General features: G+C 42.2%; 1 protein-coding gene across 6 annotated transcripts in view; it reads left to right on the top strand.

Annotated features, from left to right (window-relative positions):
• The window catches only part of Ralgps2 (Ral GEF with PH domain and SH3 binding motif 2), a 136,565-nt gene that overhangs the window by 104,174 nt on the left and 20,297 nt on the right, over positions 1–12,094 (top strand). For all 6 annotated transcript variants that reach the window (XR_003836002.1, XM_021173203.1, XM_021173192.1 and 3 more), the window contains 5 exons: positions 3,567–3,704; positions 3,837–3,927; positions 6,311–6,378; positions 7,805–7,967; positions 8,620–8,771. Coding sequence is in view for 5 of the 6 variants with exons in the window: in XM_021173203.1 (XP_021028862.1) it covers positions 3,567–3,704; positions 3,837–3,927; positions 6,311–6,378; positions 7,805–7,967; positions 8,620–8,771 (612 nt within the window). In the remaining variant the exon portion in view is untranslated. The remainder of the gene's footprint in view (positions 1–3,566; positions 3,705–3,836; positions 3,928–6,310; positions 6,379–7,804; positions 7,968–8,619; positions 8,772–12,094) is intronic.

The raw sequence follows: 12,094 nt of genomic DNA, 5'->3' as shown, positions 1-12,094 counted from the left end.
AGTGAAAGGAGCGCCCAAGGACCAGAAGCTAGAAAGTGGAAAGGAGGAAGAGTCGAGCAAAGAGGGAGGGAGGAGACTTAGCTCAGCGGTCCTGCTTGCCTAGCATGCGGAGGCGCTGGGTCCAGCTCAGCACTGCACAAACAGAAAGGTAAGAGAATCCGTCACTGCAGCAGAGTGGCTAGGGAGTGGTGAAGACCAGCTGATAAAGTGTTATAGTGGTCGGGAATTGTGACCTTGGCTAAAAAGAGTTTTTAGTACCTTGATGTGGGTACTTTATTTTGCTAATTTTAAGACATCTGCATTTAATGGTAAATACACGTAAGAATACATCTGTGTGTGTGTATATATATATATATATATATATATATATATATATATGTATGTATATACTGTAGTTCAACACTGTTTTCAACCCTTTGTGGATCAGTATGTAAAAGCACACATCATATTCCAATACAAGTCAGAACCGTGAGCTCTAGGCCCTGAAACTCTGTACCATTGCATAGAATTAAGAGCGAGAAAGAATTGAGAATGGCTTACTCAGGTTTAGCAAATTGAGAAAGTAACATCGAAAGACTCATGATGTCATGATTCAGCCTTTCAGAAGCTGTAGGGTGCACCGGTGGTGCCCTAGCATGATAATGTACAACTGCTGCCCGAGGGCTGGTCCTGTGTCTTGAAGGCCACTGGGAGCTGGCGGCAGAGCCAACATGAATGTTGGAGTTGCCCACAGTGAGGTAAACCCCAGTGCCCTGTAATGACCAGCCATGGTTGTTGCCAATGTGTGCTTTGGGAGTTGGCGTGTGTGCTTGTCACTCAGCGTTCCTGTCTTCAGTGCTCCTGCTGCTTGGACTGTAACAAAGAGTACATAATCTAGGGATATATGTATTTTGCATGCAGTGAAAGGAACGACTTTTGAAACCCAATCCAGATAGAGCAGGGCTCCTAACCCACTGGGCACAGCTTGACTATGGAGGACAGTTTATATCTTCTCAGGAGTTTTTCACAGATTCTCCAGTAATTTCTTAGATGTGACATGCTGTTACCACAGAGTTTTGGATAAAGAAACAGACTCAAGCCAGCTAGGGTGGCATATCCCTAACCTCAGTATTATGGAGGCAGAGGAGTTTGAGGACAGCCTAGTCTATACATCAGGTTCTAGGCCAGCTAGAGCTACTTAGATCCCATCTCAAATGAGAGAAAAACGAAACAGACTCAAATCTGCTACATTGGTAAAGATCTTCTGTCTATTTTGGATCAAGCCTGGATTAAATGGAAATTTCTGCCTTCTATTGCAGGTCTCTTTCAGATATACACCTTAGCAAATGACCTGTCTTACACTGATTTAAAAAAAAAAAAAGACTCATGATGTAGGTAATGTGCACTTAAAAATAAACACTTTGTTCTTTACAAATTTTACCTTTTTATGGCTAATATCAGTAAACATGGTTCTTTAATTTTGTATGTAAAATATTTTTAGCATTCCGAAGTTGCTTGTTTTTCAAAGCCATTATTAATTACCATTTTAAATTGCACAGATACTGAGTCGTGGACTTAAAATTAGCAGCACAAACCACATACATACAAGTTAATGTACCAAATGCAGTATTAGGTGAGGAATTAAGAGTTCTGTAGGATTAACTGTGTATGAAAGGTAGGCTGTCAGTCATCCTGTTACAGAAAGATGCAGAAGACTGCGTGTGGACCCTGCTTTATTAGTGATGGCACTGGGAAATGTGTTTCATGAACCTAACAGAAAGTGGAAAGGCTAGGGTGGGCGCCTTTAGGCAGTCATGTGATTGGCCCTTGTTTTGCAGGTGCTATGGTGATTCCAAGAATGCTGAAGTTTTTTTGACCAGTCTCTCTTGTTTTGTTTTGTTTTTTAAAATCTCTGAGTAGGGAAATACACTTTTCTAGTCTCAGGGACCTAAGAAAGAAACGCATCTCTAGCATTCTGAGTATAAATTGTCAAGTTGGTAGTTCTCTGGCATTGCCTTTGGTGAGAATGCTGGGTAGTGCAGGCTTGTTCTTGCCCAGAGAGACTGTCAGCAGCATGCAGAGATGCATTCAGTACCTAGGTTTTACTGCTATTTCTAGTTCCTGGTACATTTGACACAATACTATAAATGGCCATGCCTTAAATTCTGTTTCTTTTATGAGACGATAAGTTACTGGTCTTGAATAAGATTGTGATACACAGCTGATAGTGTAGAAAGGCAGAGAGGTTTTGTGTATGTTGGGCTGGTTTATACAGTAGGTGTTTTAACTTGGGACCGTCAAGTCCTTTAGTGTCAGTAAGTGACAGAAGTAATGATGTGAAAGGTGGTAAAAGCTGCACTAGCTGTGACCACCAGTCCTGAACCTTTCAGTGGGGAGCATCCTGAGTGTCTACCTGAGCCTTCACAAGCTAATTCAAGACAGTAACAGAAAGGAAAAACCATACCGAAGAAAGTTTCTCCCAGTGACCTGAAAATCCCTCTGATTTAGGTTGGGATGGCAGAGGGAACCTCTCTTCCAGGTGCTGTGGTTATAGTGAGGTGAATCATTTGTTTCAGGCATTGGCATCCTTGCAGATGTCTGGGGGAAGGGGTTGTTTGTTTGTTTTTTTCATGTTTCTAATAATTTTGAGAACTTAGAAAGGAGATGCTTCCTTCAGCAGAGCCAGGGCCTTTTCAGTATTTCCTCACTCCTACTACCAAAACAATGACTATATAAACCCAGCAGTACCACTGGGAGGTACTGTAAAATGTATTTCATCTTCAGGTTGATCTTACAACCGTGCGTTTTAGTTGGGGGCTAGACAGAATGCAGCCTATTCATAAACACTGATCATTGTTGATATAGCTTCACATAAGAAAATCTCTGAAACATCACTTCAAAGAGAAAAACATCTTTGCATTTATCAAATGTCAGCGTTGGAAATGTAGGCTAAATTTGTAAAGCTATTTGCTAACATTACACATTGGTTATATATTTGGTTATAGAAATCTCAAAAAAATGTTATTTCAGTAGTATTGCTTTTTCTTCTCCTTCTGGGGAGGGGGAGTTGATAGAGAAAAGCTGATGTGGTCATTACCTAGTTCTCAACGGATAGATTGACACTTCGGTTACCTTATAAGTGCCACATTTAAAGAGAAACTTCTGGTTAAAAGCATACTGGCTCTGTGTTATGAATAGTGTTCATGTGTGATATTTGGGAAGAGATGTCAGACTTAGGGAAAACATTAACTTCCCCACCCAAGGCCTTGTCTGTAGACTCAGGAAAGTGGGGTTCTACTGAGTTTCAGATATTAAATAACCTTCTCTTTGGCCACTTTGCCCACTGATAAGGACTTTTAATTGCAGCCCCAGACTTTACTTGAAAACAACATGGGGAAACCTGACAAGGACCTTGGGTTTGTATGGTTTGACCCCAACTCTAGAGATCTCAACGCCAAGAGATCATGTTATGTTAATAATACACTCTAAATATAACACACTGGAAAACATACATAGGTTGTGTTTTCTTACCTTTACTTACTTGAAGTCATCCAAACTGCAAGTCACGTGTCTGGTTTCTGTTGCAGGCATCTATCTGTCTGACTTGACCTACATTGACTCTGCATACCCGTCCACCGGCAGCATTCTAGAAAATGAGCAAAGATCAAATCTGATGAACAACATTCTTCGAATAATTTCTGATTTGCAGCAGTCCTGTGAATATGGTGAGTTAAAAGAATGGGTTTTAGAGTTAATTTCCGTTTTGGTACCACATGGCCTTAGCTACCTTCAGTTATATTTCTCTCAAGTTTTCAGCTACTATGTACTTTAATAATCATTTATCATCTTTTGCCTAGATATTCCCATGTTGCCTCATGTCCAAAAATACCTGAACTCTGTTCAGTATATAGAAGAACTACAAAAGTTTGTGGAAGACGATAATTACAAGTAGGTCCATCTTCAAATTTGGATACTTTATCTAGTTCTCTACTTTGAGCCTTAATCCTTTCATCTAAGTATGGAGTCTACTCTAGTGCCTAGCCAGTGGGTCGTAGTAATTACCTGTGTTTCTTTTACTCACTGATACAACTGAACCAGCTGGTTTGTTGTTGTTGTTTTTTAATTTAAAAATAGTGAAGCTCTTGAGCCAGCAAGCATTCAGCAGGTAGACAGGCACTTGAGGACAAGCTGACAGTCTGCGACTGATTCCAGGACCCACACAGTGAGAGGGCAGAATCAGCCACATGAGTTACCCTCCCTCAAAAAATAACTAGACTTTAAACATAGTTTAACGTTCTTAAGCTGGAGAGAACAGACATTCAAAATTGGGGGTTTGGTTTTTGGGGGTTTTGGTTTTTTGTTTTGTTTTGTTTTTTCCTTTTTCTTATGTAATGGGACTCTTCCTAAGGAAATTTATATTTTTCTAAGCAGAAAAAAAATATGCCATTTACAAAATACAAAAACATATTCCTTCTTTTAAAGGGTTATTTTTAGGCATGTCTTTAAAAGTGTTTCCATGTCTTGAGGAGCTACTTAGACTTCCCATCTCTGGGTTGTTAGTAACGGTGCCAGTTACCACTGTAGGAGCGTATGTAACCTAGAGCACACTGTCCTTTGTAAGGATCCGTGGCCGGCAACCATTTCAGTGCACATCACAGCCGCGGGCAGAGAAGGTGCTGCCTCTTGGTTTTCTTTTGGTTTCATTTGTTGATTTTTTTTTCTTTGGTTTCTTCATCTGTATATTTTTCTTCTGGAAAGCTATAATTTATTTTTTTTCTGATATTAAATATGTGAACTCTTAAAATATTTTTAATGCACCTAAAATTGTTGCTTGAAACCTTTATTACCTTTTTCTTCCCCATATCCTATTACTAACACTTAAACATTTTGTGTCAGCGACTCACTTGAACATAATATGAAGTCAGGGTAGCCTTTGAAGGTTGAAGGTTCAGAGAGCTCCTCCCCTGTGTTATAACAGTCCTGAGTCTGATGTTCGGGGCATTACTACTCACCTGTTTTTCTTGTGCCTCTAGTTACTGGTGTAGAATTTATATTTCATAAATACATTTTGTCTAGGGAAATAAGATCGATTGATTCTCTTGATGTCTTGAAAACTCAAGATGCAAGTATTTATTAATATCTGTCTTCTGGCCAGAGAAACTTACTGGTTTACGAAGAGTTAAAGCATCATGTAACAGAATAGACTTAAGTGAAACCTACACAATTACAGAGAGTGGTAAACTTTTACTGACTATAGCAAGATTATGATAAGAGTTTTGTTTTGCTTTAATTAGAGCTAATTGTTTTGATTTTGAGACAGGGTCTCTCTGCGTAGCTCTAGCTGTCACGGAACTCACTGTGTAAACCAGGCTGACCTTGAACTCGGAGGTTCACCTGCCTTTGCCTTCTGAATTCTGGGATCAAAGGCAACACCACCATGCCTGGCTTAAAGCCACTCTCCTTTTCCTGAAGGACATAGACTTAGCTAGACTTCAGATATTTCCAAAGTGACGTCTGACAACACTCCATTTGTACGGGCAGGCTGGTGCATCATACGGACTTTGTTTTCCTTGGTGGTCAGAATTAGAGCCGTCTTAGCAGGTGCTGAGTAAGCTTCTGCCAGGTACTGTGCCTGTTGCTCAGATTGAAAAAGCGAATGGATAGTGTACTTTTTCTCAAAGAACTCAGTCTGCCATACGACGCATGCCTGGTACCCAGGGGCAGAAGATTCCTTAGCTGGTTGTGCATCTCTGTGTGAGTGATGGGAATCTGGCCTGGGTCCTCTGGAAATCAGCCAGTCCTTTTAACCACTGAGCCATCTCTGCAGCCACCTAAATGTGGGTTTTTTGGATAAAAAGAAAATAAACATTTAACTAATGGAAATGATATTCATCCTCTGTTCAGGCAACTTCATTTTATTATGGCCAGCATAAGTGTTCCAGACAACATCTGTGTCTTTCAGCCAGGTAGAAAAAGTTCTTCATTTGGTACATAGTTTTAACACAGAACAGTCTCTTTTCTTCTTTGTGACTTGACATCACTCTTATGAGATGGAAGTTTGATACTATTGATACTTGAATAGCAGTGCTTTCATACTGCAGTTAAGTGCTGTAGGTAGCCCTGGGGTGTAGCCAGCCAGCTCCTGCTATCTTCCATCCTGAGAGGGTGAAGTGCCCAACAGAATGGGTGTGCCGGGCACACAGGCTGCTAAGCCATCCATCTACACTGCCAACCACTGAGCCGTCTCTCTTATCGAGGTTTTCGTAAGGAAATGTGCCATTAATATTTTGCCAGTACTAGGTTTCTTACGTTTTGCTCTTTTGAAATTTAGGCTCTCCTTAAAGATAGAACCAGGAGCAAGTACTCCCCGCTCGGCTGCCTCCAGGGAGGACCTAGCAGGTGAGTCCGGGGCTGGTGGTTGGTGCACGGTTGCTTGGTAAGGGTGTTTCCAAAGTGGGGCTCATTATCTCCCAAACAGTAGACCAGGTAAGCTGATCTCATGAGAGAACTATACTGTAGAATAAGTGAAGAATTTGCATGACTTTCACTGCTACAAAAAAGGACCTTTTCAAATATATCAATATAAACCTTCAAACTAAGCCTCCCTCTTAGTACATAGCCTAAAAGTCCTGGAAGGCTGGGTTGGTCGGGTGGGATGAGCTACGTGACAGTGTCTGGATGAAGCACACTCGGAGCTGAGCAGTCAAAGGTGACTCTGTGCCTCTCATTCCTTTGCTGGTTTGTTTCTTTTTTTTTTTTTTTTTTTTTTTTTTTTTTTTTTTTTTTTTTTGGTTTTTCGAGACAGGGTTTCTCTGTATAGCCCTGGCTGTCCTGGAACTCACTTTGTAGACCAGGCTGGCCTCGAACTCAGAAATCCGCCTGCCTCTGCCTCCCAAGTGCTGGGATTAAAGGCGTGCGCCACCACCGCCTGGTTTGTTTCTTTTTTAATGGTTGATTTTATATAGATGAGTGCACACCAGAAGAGGGCTTTGGATCCCATTACAGATGGTTGTGAGCCACTGTGTGGGTGCTGGGAGTTGAACTTAGGACCTCTGGAAGGGCAGCCAGTGCTCTTAACCACTCACTGAGCCATGGCTCCAGCCCCACAAGACAGACTGTTTCTGTGTGGTTTGTGCTGACCTCTAACTCGATGTCCTCCTGCCTCAGCCTCCCCATTGTGGGTTTTAGGTGCACACTTCCATGGCCAGCATTTTTGGACATGCTGCCACTCACTGTGTAGCCCTGGCTGGCCTGGAACTCCCAGAAATCCACCTGCCTCTGCCTCTTGAGTGCTGAGACTGAGGCTGTGTGCCCAGCAGCTTTTTATTAAGGAGGTATTTTGAGAGTCATATGCTGTGAGGTGATTTTTACTCACATAAATCAAATCCAGTGTTGGGCAATGTAGATAATTTCTAACTTGAGCACTTGACCTAGCCTATACATTTCTTTATGTAAATTCAGAGTTATACATAAAAAAGTAGGGCGTCAAATTGAAACTACTACATCCTAGGAATCAGAAGACCTAGGTATTTAGTCTAAATTTTGTTTTTGAATGAAGAGTCCACGCCTATCTCTTTCTCATATATAAAGTAGGGAATTATTTATACTGCCTTTGTTTACTGTACATAAGAGAGATAAAAATTTTTGTACAGTTGATTTATTTTAGAATTTGGAAAATAAGTATTTTCTTCAAGTCAATCAAATACAACTAACAGGATCTAAAATTTAGAGCAGTTTTATATCAGAGGTTCTGTTTTTGTTTTTAAGGATCATCCTTAGAAATCTTGTGACAATTTCCCTCTGTCTTCTCCCCTTGAACTGTTAGGTCCTGACATAGGCGCCTCGCCCCAGGGAGGGAGGAAGAGCAGTGCTGCTGCTGCCGCTGCTGCTGCCGCCGCCGCCGAGGGAGCCTTACTGCCACAGACGCCACCCTCCCCTCGGAACCTCATTCCACACGGACACAGGAAGTGCCACAGCCTGGGTTACAAGTCAGCAAGTGTTCTAAGTTGTTTGTAGATGGATTGTTTTATTTCTTTGTTAGTAAAATGTGCTTCTACATTCTGTTTACTTAAGTAGAAATTAGGCGCTGTGTGATTGCTTTTGTTAATAACATCCGTCTTCAGATTCAGTAAAAAACTACCTTGTTTGCCTAAAGAGATTTATTTTTTCTTATACCTGGATTTGGAATTGAGTATTCTTGAAATGCCCATATTTGAGGAAGATAAATTAGGAGTTTAGAGAGCTGTAGTAATACACTGAAAGTTTCTTGTTAAAACTGTAACCTTGATATCAAGAACTGTTATTTGTCATAACAAATACAAATAATAAATTAAGCTCTAAAAATCTACTGTTTGTATTTCTAAATACAAAAATAAAGAGGAAGGGAGGGAGAAAGGGGAGAGAGAGAGGAGAAGAGGAAAGAAAGAGAGAGAGAGAGAGAGAAAGAAAGAAAGGAAGAAAGGAAGGAAGGCAGTTCTTGCTTAGCATCAGTAGGTTTGCACTAGTGATTCCTCAAGGAGGGAAGCGTTCTCAGTGGGCATGGTTCTGTTCCAAAACAAATTCTGCAAACAGGTTGATTGTCTTTTATCTCCTGAACTAGAAACATAGGAAGTTATAAAGAAAGTTTCTCTTTGTTTCTAGTTTCATTCATAAGATGAACACAGCAGAATTTAAGAGCGCAACGTTCCCAAACGCAGGGCCACGGCACCTGCTGGATGATAGTGTCATGGAGCCCCACGCACCTTCTCGAGGCCAGGCTGAGAGCTCTACGCTTTCCAGTGGAATATCCATAGGTGAGAGACTCACCCGCACTTCCAGCTGCTGCAAAATACCTCAGCTGCAAACCATACATCAACCCTAGCACAGTGGCTCTCACCCTCCTAATGCTGTGACCCTTTAATACAGTTCCTCATGCCATGGTAATCCTCCGCTATAGAAATAATGTTGTTGCTGCTTTTGCTAGTTAATGAATTTTAATGTGGATATCTGATATGTGACCCCTGCAACTTGAGACCCACAGGTTGAGAGCCACTGCCCTAGTATAAACACAAAAAATTTTGGTTTAAAACAAAGGTACAATTAAATATAAGATGATGATAATTTTTAAACTGTTAATGGTTTTGACTCTAAATGAGAAGACCTTTGAGGACTTTGAGAAAAGACCAGAGACTACTTTAATTGGTTGGTTAACTATATGCAATTTGGATATGGAAGAGAAGAAAGGAAGGAGTCAAATGGGATTCCAAGTGCCTTGAATTCAGCACCCAGTTGGCGGGTGGTGATCTTAGCACACATAAGACTGGGAGAGAATCGATGCTGACTGCTGACATACATATTGAAGAGGTGGATGAATTTTGCAAGTTGAGAATTTTATTTGGAAATTGTTTGGTCCTTACTAGAGATGCCAGGTCACTGGACGTATGAGTCTGGGGCTCCCTTTGGGTAGTGTCAGGTCTACAGCTAAATGAAAAGCACCAATATCTCAAACTGTAAGACTTGTTTAGCTCACTTAGCTGCAGTATAAATAAGTAAGAATGTTCTCACATATAGAAGTTTATAGGAATTATTTTTTAATAGAAGATGGACTAACAGAGGAAACTATGACGGGGAGAAGCCAGATGTGCTATACAGAAGCCCGTTGTCTTGAAGAGGGAAGTTGATTTGTGTGTATGTGCACCCCACGTGTGGAGGCCGAGGTTGTCCTGGGATGTCCTCCTCTGTCACTCTTTACCTGATTTTTGAAATAGACTCTTTCACTGAACCTGGAACATGCTGCCAACCAACCCCGAGGATCCTCCAGCCTCTTCCTGCTGGTGCTGGGGTCACAGGGGTGTGCTGCTGTGCTGACGTGAGGTCTAGGGCTCCAAGCTTAGATTTTCATCCTTGGACAGCAAGTCCACTCCTCTGAGCCAGCACCCCAGTGCAGAGGAGGGAAACTGTAAACCCAGCAGCCTGCGGTGCGGGGCCAGACTCAGATGCTGTGTTCGTCGTCGGTTTCCTTAGCTGCCTGAGATGCTTTCCCTGTGGTTGATCACTCTGTGGCTTTCTGAGCCTGCAGCAAGGGAGCCGTCATGGTGGAAGCGTGCAGCAGAGCAGAACCATTTACCTTGAGTTGGAAACTGAAAAGGAATGGACTCCTCTAGGCCCACCCTAGAACAGTCCCCTCAGTGCCCCACCACCTCCCAATAGGGCCGAGCCTGGGGACCATCCATTTAAAACATGGACCTCTACAGGATAGCCTAGGTTCGAACTGTAGACAGTTGGCACAACAGTAATCCCAGCACTTTGGAGGCTGAGGCAGGAGGAGCTCAGCTTGGAGGATAATCTAAGGTAGTCAGCCAGACTCAGAGAGAGAGAAAGGGAGAGAGAGAGAGAGAGAGAGAGCAAACTCTTGCATGATGCACACAGGCAAAAATGCCCCAGAGAGCCAGAGGCAGGCGCCTCAGATAGCCCTGGAGCTGGAGCCACGGGCATTTGTGAGCTGCCAGCACACATCCAGAGAACACAACTCAGGACCTCTGCAAGCACAATAGAAGCTCATAACTGCTGAGCCGTTTGTCTAGCCCCCATTTTTTCTTCTTAAACTGTGGGTTTTGTTTGTTTGTTTGTTTGTTTGTTTGTTTTTTTACCTAGTCACTACTTCTTTTTATAATTAAAAACTGTACCCATAGTATGCTCAGCTGTGTTTCGGATTGTCACATTGCTCAAGGGCTAAGCTGTATTGATACAACCTCTCAGTGTCAGTAGAGATTTATTATCTGAGCTACGGACTCCCTTAGCCTGAGAATTCCAAACCCTAAACACAGAATTGCTTCTGACCCCCCAGCGTCACCTAGCACCTGTGATGCTGGTCATCTCTTTCTATATAAACGCTGCTAATTAAATGACAAGACAGATTGTTGTCTGAATACCTCTCTATCAGTGTTCTAAGTAGCCATGTGTGCAGCATCAGCCTTGATAGAGGGGGAAGAAAAGAAAAGAACCTGTTTTCAGTTAAAAGCTTGTTATTCACCAGGTGTGGTGACTCACGCCTTTAATCCCAGCACTTGGGAGGCAGAGGCAGGCAGATTTCTGAGTTTGAGGCCAGCCTGGTCTACAAAGTGAGTTCCAGGACAGCCAGGGCTACACAGAAAAGCCTGTGTCGAAAAACAAAAAAAAAAAAGTTTGTTATTCCAATTTATTCCAATGGAATATAGTGTGCTACTTAAGAAAAAAGATTTTGTATACATATTTCGCTTTTCCCTCTGTGTATTAAAATTATACCCTAATTTAGCTGTAGTTTTTACTTTTGTTTTGAGTGTGTCTTGTCAGAAATGTAGATGAAACATTTATGAATCTCCATGGAATCAGGATTTATTGAACATTGGTTTCACAAGTACCACAATTTCATGGCAGCAATTTGTCAGATATTGCTACTTGCCAAAACAAACACAGGGTCTCTTATTCCAGTCTTAATTGATATTAGCTCCACGTCAGATATTACGTGTGACACAGGCGGGTTGTGGAATGGCTACAGAGGATCAAGGAGGCAGGGAGCCTCAGCTGGGAAACCGGAAGTGAGGTAACAAACGGGCAGGAGGTCTGTGTGAGGGGCTTCAGGATCAGACCTGAGCTGTAGAGCTGAGTCCAGGGACAGAGAACAGAGGGCGGGACCAAATTCAAATGAAGGAATGAACAGAGACATGGTCAGTACATCCAGACAGACAAGCAGGGAGACAGACAATAATTTGAGTAAGTCACCTCAACAGAGGTGAGCTGACACGGAGAGTCAGGACTTGTCTTACTGTCTGTCTCCTGAGGCACACACCAATGGTCAGGTGGTTGGAGCTGGCACCATCAGAGGGCTATGACCTCTGTGAAATCAGGCTGCAGGTGCTGCCCCTCCTTGATGTACTGTCTCCATTAAGTTCTTTTATGAGGTCTGACTATGCCCATGTATGCTTACAGTCCCCGTTCACACTGGTGAGTGAGTAGGGTGGCATCATTTCTGCTCATGAGACTTGTCTAAAATGCCCAAGCCTCTGGGTTTGAATCCCACCACTGAAAAAGGAAAGTCTTGAGAAGAAAATGACGTATATGTGATATTCTCAGTATGAAGTTATGAATCATTGTTTAC

This window comes from Mus caroli, chromosome 1 (genome assembly GCF_900094665.2).
Source record: "Mus caroli chromosome 1, CAROLI_EIJ_v1.1, whole genome shotgun sequence".
NCBI classification, from domain to species: Eukaryota; Metazoa; Chordata; class Mammalia; order Rodentia; family Muridae; genus Mus; species Mus caroli.
Note: the sequence above shows the minus strand (reverse complement) of the source record. Positions and strands in the feature narration are given on the sequence as shown.